A 24,517-nucleotide genomic window follows, 5' to 3' on the forward strand; every position below is an offset into this window, starting at 1 on the left:
ATGAATAATGGCATTCTGGTAAGGGTTACTAGACTTGCCTAGAAGTTGTTAATTTCTGTAGATTTTGCACAGCTCCTCCTAAACAGAAGAACTGCTGTTTTTCTGCAGGTTCATGAAGCAGAGTATGCACTGAGTAAGCAGTCATTTGACATGGTGGGCTAGGGTCAGTGACAAGGCATGGGAGCACAGCAGCATTTGGATTGCATCCTGAAGCACAGCACTGTGTCATGATCTGCTGAGAACAAGGTGCAGCTGGTGTCCTGAGAATGTGCTGCTTCCAGGCTACAGGAGCTGAAACAGAATTCATCCCTTGGGGAAGCAAAAAGCCTGTCAAACCTCTAGGTTTTAAGTTCAGGATAAAAGTGGTCAAATTGGTCACAGAAGGAGTAAGGCTCAAACCCTCCATTTTGACTATATTTAACTTGGTAACAAAATGAGACTCTCATTTAAACATTCACATCTGGAGCATCTGAAGTTGCAGGTATCTATTTTATTGACACTAGTACAGCAACAGCAACAGAAAATGTTTGTGTTCATACACATAGGGAAAATGACTTCCACAGCTGGAGAAATAATTTGTAGAAGTTTTAGTCATCCCAGAGGAAGCTCATTTTTGAGTTTCTGACATCACCTAGAAAGGAGAGGCTTTGATTAGTCCACACATGCCAAGATGAGTCTTTGGATCCCTAAAATCATCCATATCACATAATCACAGAATCACAGAATGTGTAGGTTGGAAAAGACCTTCAAGATCATCGAGTCCAACCTAGCCCTAACACCTCAACTAGATCATGGCATTGAGTGCAACGTCTAGTCTTTTTTTAAACACATCCAGGGATGGTGATTCCACCACCTCCCCAGGCAGCCTATTCCAGTATTTAATCAGTGCACCGTCCAGCTAGGATGGAGCACAAGACAAAGTTGCTCAGAGTCCCATCCAACCAGAGCCTCAGCATTTCTAATGATGGGGATGCACAACTTCTCTGGACAACCTGTGCCAGTGTCTCATCACTCTCATTATACCTATTTCTTCCTTATGGTCAACAGAAACATTTGCTGTTTCAGTTTAAAACTATCACTCCTTGCCCTGTCACAAAAAGTCCTTGCAAGGAGTCCTCTACTGTCTTTCTTACAAGACCAATTCAAGGGGGCCAGAATAAAATCTGCTCAGAGCCTTCTCTTCCTCAGGCTGAACAACCCCAACCCACTCAGCTTGTCTTTAAAAGCCCCTTCCTTCCAGAGCTGTCCTTTCCAAATGATGCCTGTACCACTGGCAAGGCACAAATCTGCTGCTAGACGCATTGGAGCAAAGAGCACACCTGCAGTAAAGCCTTACCTTTGTAGCAAGGTATCCTTGGGCCTTAGCTCTGAGTTTATTTACTTGCCTCTCAGCAGTATCTGCCCTTTCCAGGGCCTCACCAATCCTATGCAGTGCAGTTCTCAGTTTGGAGAGATCAGTATTGGCTTGTTCACCCTGAAATTGCACAGCAAAAAATTTAGAACTGGTATCTGTCAACGTGCAGGGGCACAGAGCCAACTTTTAAACTGACAGTCCTATGAACTGATAAATAATTGCTTTGTTTTAGTGACTCACAGCTTCCTCAGCTTGTCTTCTGTAGGATTTGATTTTCTTCTGCAGTTCATCCACCAGACCTTGTAACCTAATCATGGTCCTCTTTTGCTCTTCACACTATGGAAAAAGAATGTGCAATTTCATGTCCCTGGGATACAAAACATCAGAATTGCTTTCTATTTTATACCCACCTGAACAGTGAGTGCTTTCAAGTGCCTTTCAGATTTGTAGATGCCTCTCAGAGCCTCTGAGGATTGTTTACGTTCTTCTTCCAGTTCAGCTTCTAATTCTTGGATCTGGGGAATTAATCAACAATTGCCTTAAGCCCTCACACCACACTTGGAGAAGGTTTCTGACACCCATGTTCCGTGCTGGTACCCACCTTGGCGTCCAGCTTCTGGATCTGCTTCTTCCCTCCCTTCAATGCCAGCTGTTTAGCCTCATCCAGACTCTGCTGCAGGCCCTTCACCATCTGTTCCAGGCTCTTCTTTTTCCTCTCCAGGTGGGCATTAGTATCCTGCTCCTTCTTCAGCTCTTCTGCCATCCTGGCTGCCTTGGAAGGGAGATGACACAAGAAGCTGGAAAAATGTGAAAGAACAGCACATACTGTGCACCAGTGCAGGACATTAACTCCTGTGTCCTGCTGACCGTCCCTGCCACCTCACTCCCTGTCTTGGATTTTTTTTTTCCATGACTTGATAATGGCAAAAAACATGACATGAAAGAGTAGTGAAAAGGGTGGGAAAAGTCTGCCTTACTGCACACAGAGCTGGAGTGACAGAAGGGGGCAGAATGCTCTGTGCCACTGCACGGTCCCACTGTGACCTCACCAACAGCTGGGTGCCAGGGGGAAAACAGCCACAGCAACGGCAGAGTCTGGCAACAGGACATGGAACAGCTGAAAGGCTTCTGTGCCAACACATCTGGCTGTGCTGAGTGCTGTGCTTTAGGGCTTGCCCTGCTACTGCCACAACCTCCTGGAGGGTAGTGCCACAAAGGCACAAAATCGTTTAAAACATTCTGTGTCATTTAAGACCAACTAAAACCTTTTTTGCTCTCAAATGTTGGATTCCTTCACAATGTAATTAAGCTCTTTGGTGAAATACTTAGTGACATTATAATTAATGCTATAAATACATAATTATAATTAATGTAGAATTCAACAAATTGCTTTGGCAGCAAAATATCTGAAAAGGTCTAAATTGAAAAATGTGACCACCAGAAGTTTTATATAAATATATATGCATATGTGCGTATAATTCATTGTAATGTTTTCCTTCTCTTTTATTAAAACAAAATAGAAATCATTAAAACACAACACCACCTCAACCTGAGGAAGAGTTTCTTTCCATGGAGAGTGGCAGAGCATGCAAGAGCTGTCCAGGGAGGGCATGGAATCTCCCTCTGGAGACATTCCAAGCCTGTCTGGACCTGTTCCTGTGTCACCTACTGCAGGTGATCCTTTCTGGTCAGAGGGGTTGGAGTAGATGATCTGCAGAGGTCTCTTCCAATCCTAATGGTTTTGAGATTTTATTTAATTATTCTTTTCTTTTAATGAGCATGGTGAAAAGTGTTGTTTCTATTTTAGTTCCACATGATGTATCTAAGATTTTGATTTGATCCTCTGTATCAAAAATCCTGAGCAGATTGAGTCCCATGACATACAAGTCCTGCTGCCTGGGTGAGCTTCATATGTCATGCATGGTAGGATTTGGCAACAATTTTGAATGGAAATTTTACAACTCTCATTTAAAAAGTTGTTAAATAGGATTTTGCAAGGATAACTATTCAGTTACCTTAGCCAGTTTACTTGTTTCAGTACTGCAGGATTTCTTTGTGGATTAAGTTTTCATGCAGCACTGAAGAAAGTTACTTTGGTTTCGACTGACTAAATGTAGGTTTAGTTCTTTATAATGGCAACAGCCCCATCTGCCAGCAAGACATGCTTTCTGTTGCTCTAATCCTCCTCTGACATGAAGCCTTTTCAATCCGGCCCACAGACTTGTTCCTTGTCCAACATGGACAAGAGTATATTTACATTAACTCCCAGCAGCACTGCCACTGAAAATTCAAAGTGAAAACTACAGTAACATTCTCACATCTGTCATTGCCTTCTTAGCTCTTTCTTCAGCACTTTTTGCTCCATTAGTAACATCCTCTATCTCTGTTTGGAGTTGTGCCATATCAGTTTCAAGCTTCTTCTTGGTATTAGAAAGGCTGATGTTCTATGAAGGAGAAAGAGAGAGGCTTTGAGTCTTTCACACAGACCATCAATTACTATTCATTCTTCCTGCATCAGTCTCAGGACCCCAAAATACATCCGTCTTAGCAAAGCAAATTACCTGGGTATGGAGGAGTTGCACACGTTCAGTGGCATCCAGAAGCTCCTGCTCAGCCACTTTCCTTGAGCGCTCTGTCTGCTCCAGGGCTGCCCGGAGCTCCTCAATCTCAGCCTGCAGCAGGTTTGCCCTGCGCTCCACCATGGCCACCTGCTCCTTCAGGTCCTCCTGTGACCTGAGAGTGTCATCCAAATGGATCTGGGTGTCCTGTATTTGAAGAGCCCAGTGTTGTCCTAATGAATTTCTCAAATACTGTGCTTAAAAAAGAAATCAACCAGAAGGTAAAGCAAGACCTTGAGAGCTCCCTGGATGCTGTGCAGGTGTTTCTGTGCCTCTGCAGCCTGGCGGTTGGCATGGCTCAGCTGGATCTCCATTTCATTCAGGTCTCCCTCCATCTTCTTCTTCAGCCTCAGGGCTTCATTCCTGCTCCTGATCTCAGCATCCAAAACACCCTGCATTGTCTCCACAATCTTTTCATGATTCTTTCCTACCTGGTTGATCTCCTCATCCTTGTCAGCAATCTTTCTGCTGATTTCTGACTTCATCTGAGTCAATTCTTGATTGACACCAAGAATTTTGACTTCTTCGTGCTCAAGAGCTGCCTTAAAAGGAAAAGCAGAAAAACAAAGCTGTAGGTAACATCTCAAAGAACATGATTATTGAGGTGGTACTCAGTGACTGCACAGAAACTCCTAAAGTTTGTGGCAATCAACCTTGCACACAACTGCTGCTAGAAAAAGGAACAGAAAGCTGCTCAGCATGCTCTTTACTATTTACAGTAATATTTAAACCATCTCACCTCTGCCTCCTCCAGAGCTAATCGCAGACCATTTTTTTCAATTTCAGCTTGCTTTTCGGCTTTCTCAAGGTCTCTGATCATTTTGCCATTTGCAGTAATTTGCTGTGTGAGATCAGCTGCTTCCTCTGTGAGAGAAGAATGACACCAACCAGATGAGTTCAACTCTATGATTGGTTGCTGCATTCAGCACCCGTTTTGCACACATAAATATGTATACACAAATGTGCATGTGTACACAATGGTACACACACCTGTAAATATGTACAGATAAAACCAGGCACAACCAACTGATGCAGGCCAGGTGGGGTATCAGGTGTGCAAGGTGTAGTTTCACAGCCCTCGTTACAGAGAGCCTGGAAGAGCCCTGCATGTGTTACATCTATGGATAAGCCATCAGCATCTAAAGGTACAGGTCCTGTCAGTGCATCTATAAAACTCACTTTCATGAGCTGCTCAGTCCCCAGTGGTCACTACTTTTACCTGGGAATGGTACCTCAATATCTGCAGCAGATGAGTGAGGCATGACATTTGCTTTATTGGCTTAATCACTTTACAAACATGCTTGAAAACTTTTGGTAAGCCACTGGTATTCTGCATTAAGATGGAGAGCACAGGAAGGACAGAGTGCTGTCACTTGGTGCTCTCCTGCTGACCTGAGTGTGCTCGTGGAGCACACCTCGCTGTGGTTGGTCTGAGAAAGCTAATGAGAAACCAGAGCCAAACACCTACGCTGGAGAGCGGAATTCTCCCGTTTCATTGTTTCAAGCTGATCTAAGGTTTCCTCATAGGCATTTTTCACTTTGAAAAGCTCTGTGTTCAGCGAGCCTGTTTCTTTAGAGAGAGCTTCCCGCTCCAGCTGGCTCTCCTCATACTTCCCCTTCCATTCTGCAATGACCTGGAAGACATGATAGAATCACAGAATGCTTTGGGTTGTAAGGAACATTAAAGATCACCTGTTTCCAAATCCCCTGCCATGGGCAGGGACACCTTCCACTAACCCAGGCTGCTCCAAGCCCTGTCCAACCTGGCCTTGGGACATTTACAGGGATGAGGCAGCCACAGCTTTTCTGGGCAGCCTGTGCCACGGTCTCCCCACCCTCACAGAGAGGAATTTCATCCTAATATCCAATCTAAACCTACTCTTTGTTATTGTGAAGCCATTCTCCCTCCTCTCCTGTCACTCCGGGCTCTTGTAAACAGTTTCCTCTCCATCTTTCTTATAGCTCCTTTTAGGCACTGGAAGGCCACAATTAGGTCATCCCAAAGCTTCTCTTCTCTAGGCTGAACAATCCCAGTTCTCTCAGCCTTTCCTCATAGGAGAGGCTATTGTGTTTCATTTCTTGCTAGTACTAAAAACGCTATTTTACCTGTGACTACATTTTGTACAAGATAAATAATGCAGTCTCTGAAACCAGGACAAAATCCTGCTGCCATGCCCTATTGGCTCTAGTTAGATTCACCTTGACTTCAGGATTGACTGATGTACAGAGTGTTAGTTTGGCTTTCTGGAAGGCTACACGTGAAAGATACTGTGCTCATTTATGACCTTATCAAAATTCTGCTGTTTCCTGTCAAGGGCAGCTGCTGATGTGTTTGCTCTTTCTATGTCCAGTGTCAGATCCTCCACTTCCCCCTGCAGCTTAAACTTCATCTTCTCCAAGGAGGCACACTTGGAATTCAGCATGCCTGCCTGCTGTCCTGCTTCCTGGAGACGCTGAGAGAGCTTTTTCCTTAAGGCACATAAATAAAACAAGCATATGATTAAAAAAACCCCATCGCATTATGTGTCTTTTTTTAATCAAGACTATATGCAAACCCCCAAAAAATCATTTAGGTCAGGCTACGAAAAGTGGGTCTATGTTCTGCCCAATATACATCTGGACAGCTCATCTCATCTGTTCTGTACTTGGCCTCCTCGAGCTCCTCGGTGCGCTGAATCGCATCCGTCTCGTATTTGGTTCTCCATTGGGCCACTTCACTGTTGGCCTTGGACAGGGCTCGCTGCAGCTCCCCTTTGGCCTCCTGCTCCTCCTCATATTGTTCCCGGAGCAAGTCACAGTCGTGGCGAGCAGACTGCAGGGCATGGGCCAGGGCGTTCTTGGCCTAAAAATTACCCACAATATCATGTATTTCTGTTAGCTGCGACCAACAGGAGACCTCATGACCTTCTGAAATATCTGAAATATGATAACTGCAGCGTGGGCAGAAGACAAAAGGCTGGGGCTTTGTAAGTGTTCAGGAAGCTGCCTTTACCTATCACCAACTCTACCACTAGAAATGACCAAAAGTGATGGCTTCACCTTGGTGTACACTATAACTTGTCTTCCCTGTGGCTACAGAAGCTAAAGAAATCACATAGACTATGGCTTTAAAATTTAGAAACATGAAAAAATTCACCATGTTAAATCAACTTTCAGCATGCCAGAGTCATCCTTTGCAAAGAACTTACTGCCCAGTGTTTACTGTACACATCCTTCCCGAGATTAATTTTACTGCGTTAGAATATAGGCAATACTTACAAATTCCCAAAAGTGTTTTTCAAATTAACTGAGACTCTGATACATTTTGAAGCCTTATCAGGTGCTCACTAGTTCACACTACCTTGATCTCTTCCTCCAGCTGCCTCTTGAGTTCCTCTATTTGCTGTGTAAGTGCCTGCTTGCTTCTGGACAGCTGCAACCTTTCGGTTTCTTTCTCTCTGATCTGACTGCTGAGTTCACCTATGACAAGAGAGGGCAAGTTCTCAATACTGTCCAGATTAAGCATCCTGAAAACAGTCAATAATAATAACAATAATAATAGTAGTGGAATCACACAGCACTGTTTACCTTATCAGTTCCTCCCATTATGTACATATATCTACCATTGCACAATATATTTCAATCCTTCAAAATGCTTTTGCTGTTGTTCTTTCTTTATTTAAATTGACCAAATTCCCTAATTGTAATTATATAGCTTATTACAGTTCTGATCCACTAGATGCTATTTTTTTCCCGAAGAAAAATGCTTTCAAAAATTGAATTGTTTCTTTTAAAACCCAATTTTCATTTTGAAGCAGTAGGATTTTATGCTGTCACACTGCCTGAACTGACACAAAATCCTGTAGTAGTTTCCTATAATTGGCCTTGTGATGGAAGAGATAAACCCTAAAGTTTCATTTCATAAGATTTACAGTAACTGGAAAACATTTATTCCATATATACCCTCTGTCCTGGGGGCTGATGTATACCTCTTCACCCTTTCTTGGAGAGGTGCCTACAGCTTATGTCTCCATCTCTAGAATTCTCAGTACTTCTTGTAGCCTTCCAATATTGTCTTTTGCGGATTCTTCCTAAGCTATTTTACATTTTTTCTCAAGTTTTCAGTTTCGTTCTAGGATTCCCCTTGAGCATGATGTTCAATGACCTTATGTCACTGTTAGGGACACAAAAGAACGAAGCAGGCAGCAGAAAGGTCAGCAGGAAAGCTCTCTACTTTATTTCTCTGACTCCATCTTATATACACTTTGACAAGCAGACCAAAGATTGGCTACACAGGTTGCCACCTCTTCAACCTCGTTCATCAGGGGGCACATCACAATCAATCATCTTTCTCCTCCCAGAGGAGAAATATATAAAAAAAGTAGATAAATTCTAAAAATATACATAGTTTTCTTGAAGCTGTGTGAGAACAAAATGCACAGTGAAAAGCAGGCAAACTTGGGGCGACAACCTTACAACAAACTGGTCAGAGAATGGTACACATGAGACAATCTGTTTGGTACTGAAGGGAAAAAATATTCTCTCAGCACATCTTTGTGCCTTCCTTACCAGATTCTGTCTGAAGCTGGGATTTTTGCATCACCATCTCATTGACATTCCTCTGGTGCTCCTCAAGTTTGGCTTTCATCTCATGCATCTCATCTTGCAGCACGCGGTACCGTTTTTCCAGAACAGCCTGAAAGAGAAAAAAGAAGTAGAATCTGTGTAGGCGTGTTTGTAAAGTTCCCATCAGTCAGAAATGTTGGCAATTTGAGTATTCAAGTTATAAAGAAACACCTTGGACTTGGTAATGGTCTCTGTACGACTGGCCAAGTCATCAATCTCCATCTTCAGCTCGCTCTTCTCCTTCTCCAGCTTCTGCTTCACGCGTTGCAGGTTGTCGATCTGCTCCCCCAGCTCAGCTGTGCTGTCCGCGTGCTTCTTGCGCAGGGCGGCAGCCGTGGCTTCGTGCTGCAGCGTGGCCTCTTCCAGGTCACGCCGCATCTTCTGGAATTCTGCCTCACGCTTCTTGGTGAGCTCCCTTTGAGCAGTGGTGGCTCCCCCAGCCTCTGCAAGGCTTCCACGGATTTCCTCAAGCTCCTGAGCCAGCTCAGCACAACGCTTCTCTGCTTTCGCCCGCGTCGCTTTCTCACTCGTGGCCTCCTCTTCCAGCTCTGCAGCACGAGCCTGTATAACAGAGAATAGCACATCAGGAATTAAATAGAGAACAAGTCTTTCAGTGCTTAAGTTACTGCATATTTGTCACAGTAGGAAGCCAAGAACCTTGTTCTGGAGACTGTAAGCAAAACAAAACTTCCTTTGAATGTCACTGTTTTGGCATTATAGGTAAAGACTTACTGACAGGAAAGGACCTATGGATCAACTCATTCTAGCTTTAGTTCACAGCCTTCTGTTGTTGTATTGGGTTTGCATGGCCAGGTTTTGGTAGTGGGGGGGATACAGGGGTGGCTTCTGTGAGGAGAAGCCACCTGTGTCTGACAGAGCCAATGCCAAACTGTGGACAAGCATTATTCGTGGTATGACAGTTTAAAACAAGCAATCAGTAATGATGAAGTAGGTATATAAAGTGTCTTGCCTGCAATTCTCTCATCTTCTTCTGCAAATGAGTACCTGAATTTTGCCATTCTGCAACTTTATTTTGCATCTGGTTAAAATCAAAGTCTTTCCTGTGAAGGAGATGTTGTTTTTGTTAAAAGAAACTATGCCCAGTTAAAGCCAAATAATACATTTTTCACCAATTTTTTTCTCATACTTCCTTAATTTTTCATCCAAGTGTTGTTTATCATTTTCCAGATCTACTATGGTTTCCTGTGCAAGTTTCAAGTCTCCCTCAAGCTTTCTCTTTGCTCGTTGAAGGTCCACACATGCTTTTTTTTCAAGTTCCAAAGATCCTTCAATCTGCAACATAAACATATATAAACATGACTGACGGAACAACTAAAGAATCTGCTCCTTCTCCTTGTGTTGAACATGCTCACATGGTTCACTTGCTGCTCCAGCTTGATCCTAGCCTTGGTGAGGGTATTAACTTTGTCCTCCTCTATTTGCAGGTCGTCCACTGCCTGCTGCTGGGATTCTTGCAGGGCCTTCTTCTCCTTGACTAACTTTGCAACAGTCTCATCCAAACCTGTCACTACTTCAGTCAGATTTTTGACCTATTGTAAGGCAAAATACTTAAAGGTCACTAATAATTAATAGCCATCACATAGGCAATGAACACAGACAATGAACTTGCTGTTAGACTCCCAAAGAGGCTTTGGCCATTGTATGGTCACACTCTACAATCTCTCTGCTTGTATATCAAATCTTCAGAAGTCACAAAGCAATGCTGAACTCTAATTTTAGTGCATTTTTGCATGCTTGTGGGTTAGTTTTCCTGCAGAGATGTCCAGATTCAATACCAGGCCCATGGATCTCTTTACACAGCAGCATGTCAGCATTCAAGTTTACTGAACCTATACAGCCTGTACATAGACAGAGCAACTGTTATTAAACATTTCAGAAATAAAAAGCACCTTGTTTTCAGTGGCATGCTTTTCCTTTTCAGCCTTGACCAATGTTAACTCCAGGTCATCCATATCTTTCTTCAGCTCGGAGTATTCATCCTCCAGTTTCCTCTTTCTGGCTGCCAGATCAGCATTCATCTCTTCATCATCTTCCAGCTTTTCCATTACCTCCTTTATTCTTGTTTCCAGATGGAATTTTAGTTTGATCAGCTGGTCGCATCTTTCTTCAGCATCAGCCAAGTTTTCATTTTCCTTTATATAGAGAACCAAAGCGTATTTCATTATCACACATTGGCACTGACATTTGCAGAAATCACCTGCTTTTTAAGTGGCTGGTACATGAAATAATGTAATTTCCTTTCAGCCCTTTCCTGAACACTCAGACAAATCTGATGTAATCTGAAGAGCCAAAAATTATTAAAATTACTTACAGTTTGTACTTGCAGCTGTAGGTCCTTTTTCTCTTGCACCAGAGCTACCATTTTTTCTTCCAGTTTGCTCCTCCTGGCTTCTGATTTAGCCAGTTCTTCTTTTGTTCTCTCAAACTCTTCCTTCATCATGGCCAGCTCTTTCTCAGTTCCCACACATTTTAAGAGGGGTTTTAACTTGAAGTACAGCTTCATCCAGGGCCACTGCTTGACTTTCATGAATGCACGGATGTTGTACTGGATGCAGAGGATGGACTCTCTGAAACCAAAGCGATCCATCAGTGCTGTGAATAAAGCCCATCTTTGAGCAACCAGACCTGGCAGAGGATTCACACCTGTGGTCGAACATTTTTTTCAGCTCAAGTCTCCGGAGGTATCCCCTGCACAAAGCCTGGGTCCGTGTGATCAGCTGCCCCAAACAGTCATCTCTCATCTCTTCCAGGACACCCAGCAAACCTGCCTTGAAGAACACCTGCAGCCAAAGAACAGACATCACTCGTTGCTGGGTTTACATTTCAATGCAATGAATGTTTGACAAAATTAAACATTTACCTTTGTGTGTCCAAATTTGTACTGAGTATGATCTATCTCAATGGAAGACAGCAACTTTTCACACGCCTTCCTGCTATCAATAAACTTTCCTTCTGGAATGACACTGGTATTCAGAAGGTGGTATCTGATAAAATAAAGTAAAAAGCTTACCCAACAGTACCATTTTAGTGCACAGGATGCCACAAGAACAGCTGTCAGTTTGAAGATACAGAGGAAAGCTGAGTCTGGCTCACACCTCCACCCTCAAATTAGCAAAGCAGTAAGAAAAGCAGGAAATAGCAGCAGGTCAGTTCAGTAGGTTCCAAGGATATGTTACAGCCCTCATTGAGACTGAAGGCATGGACAGTCTGTTTTCTGCACCTGAGAGGCTCTGTTTGTCTGTGCCACAGTCATTATCACTACTCTAGGGGTCCAGCTCATTGGGTTAGCTTTAAGAATTTACAGAATGGAAATATTTTAAGAGTAGGGGAACTGCTTTTCTGAACCATATCCAGCTTCTCACATTCCTCTTGAACCATGTAACCCAGAATTAGACTTTGTGTGCAGCAATGGACTTCCTAATCCTACACTGAGAGATTATTCTATGTTTATTTCCAGCATCGACACACAAATCTGCCCTCCCATATCAATGGCTGGGCCAATGCTTCAGTTGGTACCCAAAACACCATTTCAGCCCTTCTCAGTGTCCTCCTCTCCAGCATACCCTGCACAGAGTTGTAAGGGGGGAGTGATTGCTTTGTGCTTAGTGATCTGACCCTGCATTTGCCTTTGTTCTTACATGATGAGCAGATGACCCCAGCTGGGCTGCCCTGAATTTAGCAACCCTTAATAAATGTGTTATTTGCAGCAGTTCCCATGATAAGACTTTTTGGTTGTGGGATTTTATCTATAAATGAATCTGCTAATGCTGTAGAAATGATAGCATGCAGAAATATTAACCCACTACAAAATGAGAGGGCCATGTGGAACTAACTTGGATTTCCTGTTGGAGTCCCTTTTGTTACTGCAGCTCTATTTGCCAGTCAAATTTAGCATTTCATCAAGAAGTAGTGTTGAATTTAACACAATTTCATCGTTGTAAAACCATTCTCGTTAGACTTATTCAAACCTCTACTAGATAGCAGTTAAATACAGGATGTGCACAGACCACCTTCTGTGTTTTTGCTGAAACATATTTGTGCCCAATTTGAGAATTAAAGCAAAGAATATCCAAACATTCAGATGAACAGGAATGAATTAAAAATAGGTTTTGGCATACAGTATGATGAAGGCATCTGGGTGGGCACTGCCCACACAGAGCATGCTATTAGATACGTGTTTTGCTTTCCATGCGTGTTAAATATTAAAATAGCCTTTTTCTAAAAACTGTATCATGGACTGGTTTAGCAAGACTCTTCTTTCAAATGAATAGGCTCAATGCAAACACAAGAATGTTATTCACTGACCTTTGTTTGAAATCTGCATAAGGTATCTTGTTAGGAAACCCTTTCCTGCAGATCCGAATGCCTTCCAGAACACCATTACATCGCAGCTGGTGCAGAACAAGCTTGTGATCCATCAGGCCTGTGACAGAGCAGCATGGGGACACACTGATTGTTCTGGCACTGCTCTTTCTGCCCTGTTCTATTCTGTGGTTTATGAATTACCTGGGGTCTTTGTTTCATTGGGAATGATGCAACGCACAAAGTGAGGATGAGTAGTTCGTAAGTTAGACATCAGTTTATTTAGATTTTCCTGTAAAACAGAGATCACTTCTAGTCTCTATATTATCTCAGTTCTCAAAGTGATTTGACTCAGCTGAAAAGAAAAAATTTAGAACATTCTCCTTATTCTTCTACTGAATATTCTACAATCCTGTGTAAGCATCAACAAAGTAAATGGCTACTACTGAAGAACTTCCCTCCTTGTCTTATAATGAAAATGGGGCTGTGGACACAGGTGTGACAGTCTCTGCTAGAGAGCTTACCCGAAAGAGTACAGAGACAGTTTGGAAGGAAGAGCCCTTCTTCTTGGTTCCTTTCTTCTTCCCACCACCTTCAACTGGAAAATGAGATGACAGTCCAGCTCAGGAACTGCTGCAGATCCCTTTGACAGTGTTATAACTGTGCATATAACACACAGCACACAAGCACTGACTCAACACTGAGCCATGTCAGGTGAGAGGTACAGTAGGAAATCCCAAGCTGGAAACATAATCCTCCAAGCTTACCTTCATCTAAAGAAGCAAAATTGGCATAAAAATGGCATAAAATTTTCATGGATGATTTCTGGAACAACCCAATGACAGTTTCATTCAGAGGGTCCTTGTTCTTCTCCAGCCAGCCAGTGATGTTGTAGTCCACTGTGCCAGCATAGTGCACCAGGGAGAAGTGGGCCTCAGCCTTGCCTTTGCCAGGCTTGGGCTTCTGGAAGCTGCTGGACTTGCCCAGGTGCTGGTCATAGAGCTTGTTCTTGAAAGAGGTGTCAGTTGCCTTGGGGAACATGCACTCCTCTTCCAGGATGGAGAAGATGCCCATGGGCTGGATAGAAAAACAGTATTTTTAAATAAGATGAATTCAAGCTATAATAATACAGAGTGAAAGGCATGCTAAAATTGAAGTACTGGAGGTATTTTATAGAGAATTAGCCTGGGAGGAGCAGATAAGCAAGATTTTTTGTGAACAGCTGGCAAGATACTTAAAAGAACTAATTAGATTTTAATATACAGTTTTGAGCTACCCCCAAAGTGTGTGGAAAACAAAAGATGTCAGGCAAAAACTGGGCAGTAACTTGTTAGAATACAGTAGTGACTTCTTACTCAGAAGGAACAAAAATCAATCAGACATGAGGCTTTCTGAGATTTGAATTTAACTGAGAGAAAACCTGATGGGGAATCAATACAGGAGGGAGGAAGAGGAGGGAGGGAAGGAAAGGAAGCAAAGGAAGGAAAGGAAGCAAAGGAAAGAGAAAGAAAATCAGTGTCTTTTTAGAAGACAGGATACATTCCCAGTCAGTGGATAATTAATTAATTACAAGGGTAATATTGAAAGAAACAGAGGAGGTGAAGAAAGCTTCCCAGAGAGATTGTATTAAAGGCACTGAGTGCAAACACTCTCAAGAACCCTTTACACATCCAATTTATGTGATTGCACAAGATGCTTAAGAAACTCACCTTCTCAATGAGCTCAATGCAGGCAGCCAGGTCCATGCCAAAGTCAATGAACTCCCATTCAATGCCCTCCTTCTTGTACTCCTCCTGCTCCAGCACGAACATGTGGTGGTTGAAGAACTGTTGCAGTTTCTCATTGGTGAAGTTGATGCACAGCTGCTCAAAGCTGTTAAACTAATATTTGAGTAAGTGTGTTAATAGTGTTAAACTGCCTCTGATCAATTTTTCTTCACAGAGATGTCATGGCAAAGTTAAACGGACTGTCTTAATACGGTTTTGATAACAGTGTAAAGAATACACCACGGGTGTCCAGGCTCACAGAAAAGTTGTGCAGTGCAGCACAGGGTTGCTGCAGCCTGCATGCATGGTTTGAGTGGTTCTAATGTCCCTAAATACAGATTCTGTGGGCAGAGAGACAGCAGCTCCATGGCTATGCTTCTGCCATGTCTTTTCTCTTACAAAGTGAATGATGGATCTACAAAGGCAGAAGCAGCTTCAGATTGATTTGCCCTCTTTTGAGGGGTGAGGAAGAGGAAAAGTCAGAGAAGAAAAACAAAATGAAAAAAAAGCATTTAGAGACAGGCAGGAGCCTGAGAGTACTGCAAACCTCAAAAATCTCAAAGCCAGCAATGTCTAAGACCCCAATGAAGTGCTGTCTTGGCAGCTTCGTGTCCAGCTGTTGGTTGATGCGAACAACCATCCACAGGAAGAGTTTCTCATAGACAGACTTGGCAATGGCATTTACTGCCTGGTGCACCTGCAGGGAGATGGTCACACACCTGTGTCAGGGCACTGCTAGGGCACCCCCAGAACAAAACACCCCTCACCATGCCCACATAACAGGCCTGAATGTCCCCGACCATTCTCAGCTGTGTCCTGAACCCATTCCTTTTCCTTAGGGAGAGGAAAGTCCCTGCTGCTCCTTGCCACTCACCTGATCCATTGTTTGGCCCTTCATGACATATTCATTCCCCACTTTCACTCGGGGATAGCACAAAGCTTTCAGCAAGTCTGCTGAGTTCAGGCCCATCAGATATGCTGCTTTGTCAGCCTCTGGAAAACAAAATAAGAACTTGAAATACTTCCTTCTTAGCTCGGACACACACAAAGTATTTGAAACAACCAGAGGTCACTCTGATACCTGCAACTTGCTTGGCTTTACCCCATCCACAAATCTTGACTAATATTCTCATTTACTTTTCTGAATAGCTTTGTAGGACTGGTCCTTATGACAGAGTGGCTACAGCAGCCCCAACAGATTTGGTGAAACCCATGAGGACACTGTTGATAGGGCTACACAGAGCTTTTCCCATCAAGCGACTTCTCAACAATGCCACCCAGGCAGAACAATTGTCTGTGTGTAACCAGAAACTGGAGAACACTACAGTAACGTGCTCCAGGCACAGGCTCCTACAGCAGAGTCATCAGGAATAAACGAGAATGCAGAAAGTGCCTCTACTTGAGGCAGTAAGTTGAAAATCAAACCTCCTTTTTATGTTTATGAAGGAACAACTGCATGTCTCCTGGAAAACTCCTTCCATTTCTCGAGAAAAATAGCATGGAAACAGTTGGAAATAGTTCTCTCCCAACCTTGAAGGTATTACCTTCTGTGCCATCAGGCTCTGCCTGCTCCTCACGTGGTTTCTGCTTGAACTTCATGTTCCCATAGTGCAGGATTGCCCCCATCAACTTGTAAATCCCCATTTTCTCATCAGGGCTGAAGCCCAAAGTGTCAATGGCCACCTGCACACCAGACAGATCAGCTAGTTTTAACAGTGGTGAGAGGAAAAGTGAGACTGTCTCTCCTTGCTAACTGTACTCACATCTGTGGCAACAAGCTCCTCCTGGTCGTTGATGCTGGCCACAGAGATCTGCCCTTGGCTGATGAAGGGATAGTCACAGGGGTTGGCTGTGACAAGGAGCATCTCTGAAAGGCAAACACAGAAGTGAGAGACAAAGCCTGGCAGGGAAGGTGGAACAATGGTTCAGCAAGGTTTCACAAGCTCTCCTTCCTTTTGCATCCCAAACTATTCATTTTCTGTTAAGAGACCTGACAGAGTAAAGCCTTTCATCTGCCTTCTCCTGGCTGGGCAGTCCTTCCAGTTTAATATGTTGTGAACTGAGAGCTGAGCTGTCTCTGTGAAGACACAGAACACAGGCCATCCACAGAAAGAGCTTTTGAGAAAGAGGCCTTTAGATAAGGCTCATTTGTGCTTATCCTCATATATGACACATATAGAGTGTGAGGATGGGAGCAGGAGCTCCACCTTGGGGAATGTTCTGTGGATAGTTGAGAAGGATGGGCAGAGTGGACCAAGGATGAGTACAGTTGCTGGGTGTGTGGCAAAAAGGACAGATGTGGGCCATGGGTAGGGAGTGGCAGTGGTAAAAGGGAAAAGGTCAGAGGGGTTGCACTGGAAACAGGAAATAACCTTTGCCCATGTGATGAAAAGCTCAGATAAATGGTTTGTAATTCAGAATACCTGCCCATTCTGCACCCAGAATTGCTTACCTTTCTACTGAAGATTATTCACAGGATCTGGCCCACCTAAGTTGGAATTTCCACACCTTGGAGAATAGCAAGGTGCAAGGCAGAGTACATTGGCCACCCCTGCACCTCACCTGCACAGTTTGTTAGAACTTACCCAGGGAGGATTGGGTAAGTTAGAACTTACCCAGGGAGGATAAATGGGGATGGAGTAAAGCCCTAGTGTGACCCTGTTATTCAGAGAACCTGGGCAGGGCCAACGCTGCAATGCTGAGGACATAAATCAGCACATGATCCCTGCTCTGCACAGACTGAGGCACTGCCAAAAGGGCACCTGGGGCCATGTGGCACAGGGCATTGTGCCCTGGTACCACGGGACCCTCTGTCACTGAGCCGGCACATGGAGGGAAACGTTTCCCACGCTGACTTTACTCAATGTCACCAGGTGGTGGCTGTCCTTACCAAGCAGTTCAGGCTTCTTATTGGAGAGGATCTGGTAGAAGATGTGGTAGCTTCTCTCAGCTTTCAGCTGGAAAGTGACTCTTGACTTTTCCAACAAATCTGTAACATACACGGTTTAGACATTTTTCAGGTTCTTTATGTTCTAGTGAGGCTGTCACCCCCCTCAGTTACTCACAGGTCTCAATGTCACCGGAGGCCAGTTTCCCAGAGGTTCCAAAATGGATACGAATGAATTTACCCTGGCAAGCAGACAAAAGCTGGTGGTCAGTGCAGCAATCTCAGAGTGTTTCTGTCTCTTCAGTCTTAGTGACAGCATCACCAAATCAGTCTGATTAGCTTTGATCAATAAAGATAGATAAGGGGAACACTTTGCTACAGCAATATGAGCATGAAACAGCTGCTAACACATCAGCATTTCATAAAGAAACAAGAAATTGGTCAGCAAGAACCTTTTTCCCAGCCAAGGGGCTCATAGTCATAGCTGAGAAGCATGCAAAGAGCATTAGAAATACAGGAGGGCAGAGGGACAGACTCACAAAGCGTGAGGAGTTGTCATTCCTCACAGTCTTGGCATTCCCAAAGGCCTCCAGCAGTGGGTTGGCACTGAGGATTTGATCCTTGAGCGTACCCTGCAGGAATAATTGAATAATTATTGAAAAACACCGTGAGCTATGTGATAGGAAGAAGGGACTCTGTGGCATGATTACATGTGCAGCCACATGCACTTCATTTCAGCTTTTCAGTGCTACTGCAGCACCTTCTCGACTCCAGCACCAAGAACCAGCACTGGGGGTAAACAACAAATATCTCATTTTTCTCTTATTCAGACTTTCTCCCACAGTCAGAGCTCTCAGGCCTCAGCCACAGGGGCAGATTGATCCATGTTTGAGACTGGAGCCTCTGATTCTTCCTGGGCACCAATGCTGCAGACCTGGTTTCAGTCCAGGTAAAGATACACCTTGGCAGTGTCTGTGGCAGCTCTGGTGGCTTGTGTTTGCTGCGGTCCTAACCACACATCATCCCCTGGTCCTACCGCCTTTCAAGAGTGGCCGAAGCTAATAAAAGATATTTTGAGGTAAATGTGTGTCACCAGGGCTACAAGGGGATTACATCCTGAGCTGCCCTTCCCCAAGCCCTTCCTCCTCACACCTTCACTGGGGACTCCCTCTTGGCAGCCGGGTCCCCGCTGGCAGCGATTGTCGCGTAGTACTGGATGACGCGCTTGGTGTTCACCGTCTTCCCGGCCCCGGATTCCCCTCTGGAGAAAGAAGGCTCAGAGTGAAGAATGATCAAGGGCCATGCCTTGCTGGAGACAAAGCCCGAAGTGGCAGATGCACTTACGTGATCAGGATGGATTGGTTTTCACGATCTGTCAAAGGGAAAAAATAGTGGCAGTCAGAGAAGCTGTGGGGAAAGTGCTGGTTCTCAGGTAACTGCGACCTGGTGTCTTGCAGGGGGAATGAAACAAAACCTCTGCAGGCAAAACTGAAAAGGTGCATGGTCTACTCTCCACCTCTCTTCCCCTCCCTATACTCCACTTTTTGTCTTCTCTCCAGCTCCTTTGTTCATCCTCTGCTTGTTTTTGCTCCTGTCTTTTCCATTCTTTACCTTTTAATACTATTAAATATGGGACAGGACTTTATTCAAATTAAAACCATATGTTTTGGTGCCAGTATTTCTACCAGCTCTGTTCTGGATCGACCTGCTGTCCCTGAAGCCACATACAGGTGTGCTGCCCAGGGACTTCCCAGATATTGTGTCCTGTCCAAGTGCAGCTGCCCTTTGCAGAGGTCCCTGTTAGCGCTCTCTGACAGAGACTCTTAGCTGCTTAGCTTAGTACTTAGACCAGAAATATGAATAATGTGCAGCAAAACAAGCACAGTGCTTCAAAAATAACAAAATATTTCAAGATCTGGGGGAAACTGTCTGGAACTGGGTTTGCATCAGTTAGGCTTGATAATAAAAGCCAAGCAGATAATCTGTAATATTACACAGACCAAGCACCCTGCAAGGGATGGGAAAGGCAACTGAGCCATGGCAGTATGGAGTGGCATTTGGCAGAAGCAGCAGTTCTGCACACACTTTTTTACTCCAAGTCTGGTTAAAATAGAAAAGCTCACCAGTCAGCATGAACTGATAGGCGTTGTCAGAGATGGAGAAGATGTGTGGAGGGGCCTCCTGGCGCTTCTTGCCTCGGTAGGCCAACACCACCTCGGGGTTGTACACCGGCAGCCACTTGTAGGGGTTGACAGTGACGCAGAAGAGACCCGAGTAGGTCTGCAGGAAAATAACAGAGGTGTCACTGAAGTCCAGCTCCTGCAGCTGTGTTTTCTCCTTTGCCAGAAGAAGGAACTTACATAGATCATCCAGGAGCTGTAGCGGTCCTTGAGGTTGTAGAGCACAGCAGGTTCATGCAGGTGGGTCAGCATAGCCACATCCTCAACTCTGTCAAACTTAGGTGGGTTCATGGCATACACATCATCAGGTTTGACAGCAACTGTCTATAATTCAGAAAGAAAGAACAAACCTTGGTTCAGCAGCTCTTGACAGTCCTTCCACAACCACAGAGAAGTAATAACATCTCTAATGCTACTAATTCATATTTTTTCTTTCTGTTTAACTGTGCTGAGCAAGACAGGGCTATTTCAGGGCAAACATTGCAGCCAGCCAGGAACTCTACAACACTGGTACAATGACAGGCTGTAAATTTACTGGAATTGCAGTGACCACACAGACATGATTTGTGCTGGACCTTCCAACACATTATCACTCCTTCTGAACTTTAGGTCTCTGCTGCTCATGGCTGTAAGAGCCTGGTGCACATCTGCTGGCCAGCCAACCTCCCAGCCTCCAGGGTTCCCATGACAGTGCCAGAGAGCTGAGACACGAACAGCACAAGACTCATCAACTGCAAATCTATCCTTGGGACAGACTTGTTCCACTGCTGCCTGTGGCCATTCCCAATTAAAGAAAGGCTTGTCTCTACCAAACAGCACCGTCTGCAGGGCTCACACCATGAGGCTCCATCCTGTCACACAGCCAGAGCCTGTGGATATGTTGTGGGGGCAGCAGATGTTCACAGCTGGCAGCAGCTTAACTCAGCCACTGCTTTCTGAAAGCCTTGTAGCACCTAGCGCCAATATGTTGGTCATGGTTGCTCTTTGAATTGCTGCAGTTATTCTTACAAAAGGTATCAGGACATGAGCTGCTAAGACATTTCAGCGTTTTGGAAGATTAACACCTTGGATGCTCCTCTGAGGAACTGCAGCCAGTGACACTGACAACTTCACATGCAAAGGCGCCTTGCAGAGTATCTGTCTGCTCAGCTACCAGTAAAGGAAGGAATTTGTGACTGGATATGACAGCATTAGCTGAGAAAGTGTTAAAAACTAAGTTAAGTCTGGCAAGGCAATGATCCAACCTGGTTTAGAGCATTGCCTGATTTTTAGAGCCCAAACCAAGAATAATTATATAATGAATACTTTTATCCCACCATCCAGAACTATACTTTCCTGTGGAGGCTGTGATGGGGCCAGTCAGAGGATGGAGAGGGCAGGGCAGATTTCCTGCCTGAGCTAGCCTGGTCCTTCTCAGTTCATCCCCAGTAGATACCCTGGTCCCTAAGCAGGGCTGGGAGAAGGGCCAGAAGGAATGCACTTACTCTGCCATCCTCTGTCTCAACAGTTATCTTCCCATCCTGTGCAGCCTTAATCCTGCCCCTGGTGTACTCCACCTCGGGGTCAGCCACAAAGCAGTAGGTCTTGGCATCAAATGGCTGGTTCTGGGCTTCTATTCTCTCCTTCTCAGACTTGCGCAGGTACGGGGCGGCCTCACCAAAAATCTCCATGCCAGCGTCTCTGCTCATGGCTCTGAAAGACAGACTCTGCTGGGCTGGTCCCCAGTGTGGTGCTTAGGGCAGAGTGGAGCTGAACATTCACCCCCAGATGGCTGCTCCAAGCTCAGCCCTCCCAGCTCTCAGGTGTGTGCGGTGAGATCTCGAGGGAGTTGTTTGCTTTTCCAAGCTGGAAGGTACAAAGGCAGTGAAGAAGAGCTACTACCCTTCATAGCCCCAAAGAAAGGAGATCCATATCCAAAGGAGAAGGAGGGCTCTCCAGGAAGGTGGTCAGATCTGAAGGACTTGTGTATTCGTTGGAAAAAGGAAGCCCTGAAGATTATTTTTCTTCTGGTTTTTAAATTATTGCTTCCCCTCTCTCTATTAACATGGAGCCTGTCCTAGTTCTCTGGTGAGCAGCCACAGTGAGCAGGAATGGACATGTGCTGTGGCTTGTTAAAGGAGCTCATGGAGGGGGAAAAACAGGGATCTGCCCACAGTGAGCACAGGAGAAAAACCAGCTCATGCCAGCCTGGGCAAGCTATTAGTTTTCATGCCCCAAATCCTCACCTTAACAATCAGTCAACAGAAAGCAGAAAGGAACCAACCAGCTGACATCTCGTATCTCTGAAAGAGAAAGAGTCAAAGGTCAGACTTCAACCAAGCTGCAGCCTCTCCAAAGGCCCAACACCTCTCACTGCAGGTAACTGTGCCTTTTGAGGGCCAGCAAAGTTCACCAGGGACCATTCCTTCCCTGCCCAAGGAATCTACAGCAGAATTCCCACCACAGTGCTACAGCCTTGTGAGATCCAAGCATGGGGAACAAGACCCGTGGGTAGGAGCCCTCTGTCCCTCTGCAGGTCAGTCACAGCATGGCCATGAGCATGGCTAGGACATCAGTAGCCACTAGCAAGGGCTTTCTCCCTGACAACTTTTATAGGCTCAGCTTAGTTCCCCTAGTTCAGCCCCTTCCCTATATTTGGAAGGAAGGGATCGACACTCCCGCCTGCTCACCAATTCATGTTCATTTTTTGCCATATACAGTGTGTAAAGAAAGGACCTACTCTTCTCTCCCAATTTTAGTAACTCTGGGATCTACTGTGGTCTGTAGACTTTTCTTTGGTGGAAATTTTCTTTACTGGAAACATGCTCTCCTGCCAGCTACGACCACAGCCAGCACTTCACTCTCACCAACATGTCAAACAAATGATAGCACAGGAGGGACCTGCCTCACTGCTCCTGCTCACAGATTGCCTGGGCAGAGCTGCACAGTGGTGGAGGAGCCCAAACCAGCTCTGTATGAGGTGGAGAACAAGGCCATGAGAAGGAAAAAGAAGATGAAGATTCATGTAGGAACAGTTTTGGAAATTCTTGTGGCTTACATGGGTCAGGGAGGACAGGACGGGAGGCCATGACTGAAATATGATGTCACAAACATGGCAAATTGGAGACTAAGCAGAAAAAACAACACCCAAATCTGGCATGGGGTGGATGGTTCATGAATGTCAAATCATGACTACACCACAAAAGTTTAGCTTCAAATACATCTTTGGCTGCCCATGACATTCACTGCCCTTGCTGCCAGAAGGAGCTGCAGAAGTCCCATTACACTGTGCTAAGGAGGTTCTCAGATGTGTGACTGCAATTCCCACATGAGAAAGATACTGAGAAAATGGGCTTTAAATGGAGGTCTCCCAGTCCCAAACATGCTGTTTAGTTGGTACAGAGCAGCCAGGGAACGGTTGGCAGGGCAGCATTCGGCAGAACAGTGGGAGCCTTCACACACAGCTGGTGCAGGAAAGTGCAGGAGAGGAAGGGTCTCCTCCATCCTCAGCCATTGTGGCTGTTCTGGTCATCTGTCACTGTTCAGCAACCCTTGCTTGCTCTCTGCACTCATGGACACTCACCCAAGGCTGCACAACCAGCCTTCCCTCAAGCAGAACAAAGACAACAATACTTCTGTGAAGCCAGAAGCCCCCTCCACCCTCCCCAAAGACCTCCTGCCACCTCCCACAGCACCACTCTGAGCTGGAGCTGCTGCTGCAGCACAGGGGATGTGACCCTGCCTTTTGGACAGTGGCTGACCCTGTTTGTGTTGGCCCGATGAGAGCTGAGCCTGTGGGCTTGCAACAGAGTCACTGTCACTAGTGTTTTGAAAAACATGTTTCATGTTGCCCTTAATTTCATTTAAGGTCACTAAAAATGGACACCACAGCCACATATCTCATGAACCATGAATTCCTAGAATCCCCCTAAGCCCGGAGGATGAGGGAAAAGCTTATTTTAGCATCCCTTGTGATCGGCCCTTTGAACTCAGCACAGTGGATGTGCTGAGAGCAAAAAGCGGAGGCACACCAGACCAGTGAGCAGTCTGGGGCTTTGTCCTGACACCAAATGGCCACTGTAATTCAGAAAGGACATTTCCTGCTCCCGGGCATGTTCAAGGCAGTAGGGGCTGGACCTCACTCACACTATCACTGTGGCTGGAAGAGACTTCCAAGATCAATCTACTTTTGACTGATGCCCACCTTGTCACCCAGCCCAGAGCACTGAGTGCCACATCTTGTGTCTTTCCTTGGACATCTCCAGGGATGGGGACTCTTCCACCTCCCTGGGCAGTCTGTTCCATTGTTTGACCACCCATTCAGAGAATTTCCTCTTGCTGTCCACCCTGAGCCTCCCCTGGCCCAGCCTGAGGCTGCTCCCTCTCATCCTGTCCCTGTTCCCTGGGAGCAGAGCACAACCCCTCTGGTTGTCCCCTCCTGTCAGGGAGTTGTGCAGAGCCACATGGTCCCCCTGAGTCTCCTTTTCTCCAGGCTGAGCCCCTTTCCCAGCTCCCTCAGCTGCTCCTGGAGCTCCACACTCTTCCCCAGCTCTGTCCCTTTCTCTGGACACATTCCAGCCCCTCAATGTCCCTCTTGTCAGGTGGGGCCCAGAACAAGACAGAGCACTCAAGGTGCCTCAGCAGTGCCCAGCACAGGGCAGGTCTCTCCCCTGGTCCTGCTGGCCACACCACGGCTGGTACAAACCCAAACTCTAACAAATCTGGTTCCTAAAGTCCCCACACCCAGCTGTGGAAGCAGAACAAAGAGAACCCTCAGGAAACGAGAGCCACTGCCTGGGTTTTCT

The 24,517-nt window shown here is 45.4% G+C and overlaps 1 protein-coding gene across 1 annotated transcript; it reads right to left on the reverse strand.

Moving 5' to 3' along the window:
* Positions 1-1,164: 1,164 nt before the first annotated feature.
* LOC136369354 (myosin-3-like) lies at positions 1,165-21,436 on the reverse strand. The gene is made up of 38 exons (XM_066332136.1): positions 21,218-21,436; positions 19,914-20,057; positions 19,677-19,833; positions 18,898-18,925; positions 18,706-18,814; positions 18,093-18,185; positions 17,732-17,795; positions 17,557-17,655; positions 16,430-16,533; positions 16,211-16,349; positions 15,541-15,659; positions 15,214-15,363; positions 14,610-14,780; positions 13,668-13,977; positions 13,425-13,498; positions 13,105-13,192; positions 12,904-13,021; positions 11,459-11,582; positions 11,242-11,378; positions 10,910-11,165; positions 10,488-10,730; positions 9,951-10,127; positions 9,725-9,870; positions 9,548-9,638; positions 8,749-9,138; positions 8,521-8,647; positions 7,313-7,431; positions 6,618-6,814; positions 6,258-6,441; positions 5,441-5,606; positions 4,712-4,836; positions 4,206-4,514; positions 3,916-4,119; positions 3,673-3,798; positions 1,956-2,126; positions 1,765-1,869; positions 1,595-1,690; positions 1,165-1,474 (listed from the first exon to the last, which is right to left on the reverse strand). The coding sequence occupies exons 1-38, from the start codon at positions 21,419-21,421 to the stop codon at positions 1,220-1,222; spliced, it is 5,919 nt and encodes a 1,972-aa protein (XP_066188233.1). The 5' UTR covers positions 21,422-21,436; the 3' UTR covers positions 1,165-1,219.
* Positions 21,437-24,517: the final 3,081 nt, after the last annotated feature.

This window comes from Sylvia atricapilla, chromosome 18 (genome assembly GCF_009819655.1).
Source record: "Sylvia atricapilla isolate bSylAtr1 chromosome 18, bSylAtr1.pri, whole genome shotgun sequence".
NCBI lineage: Eukaryota > Metazoa > Chordata > Aves > Passeriformes > Sylviidae > Sylvia > Sylvia atricapilla.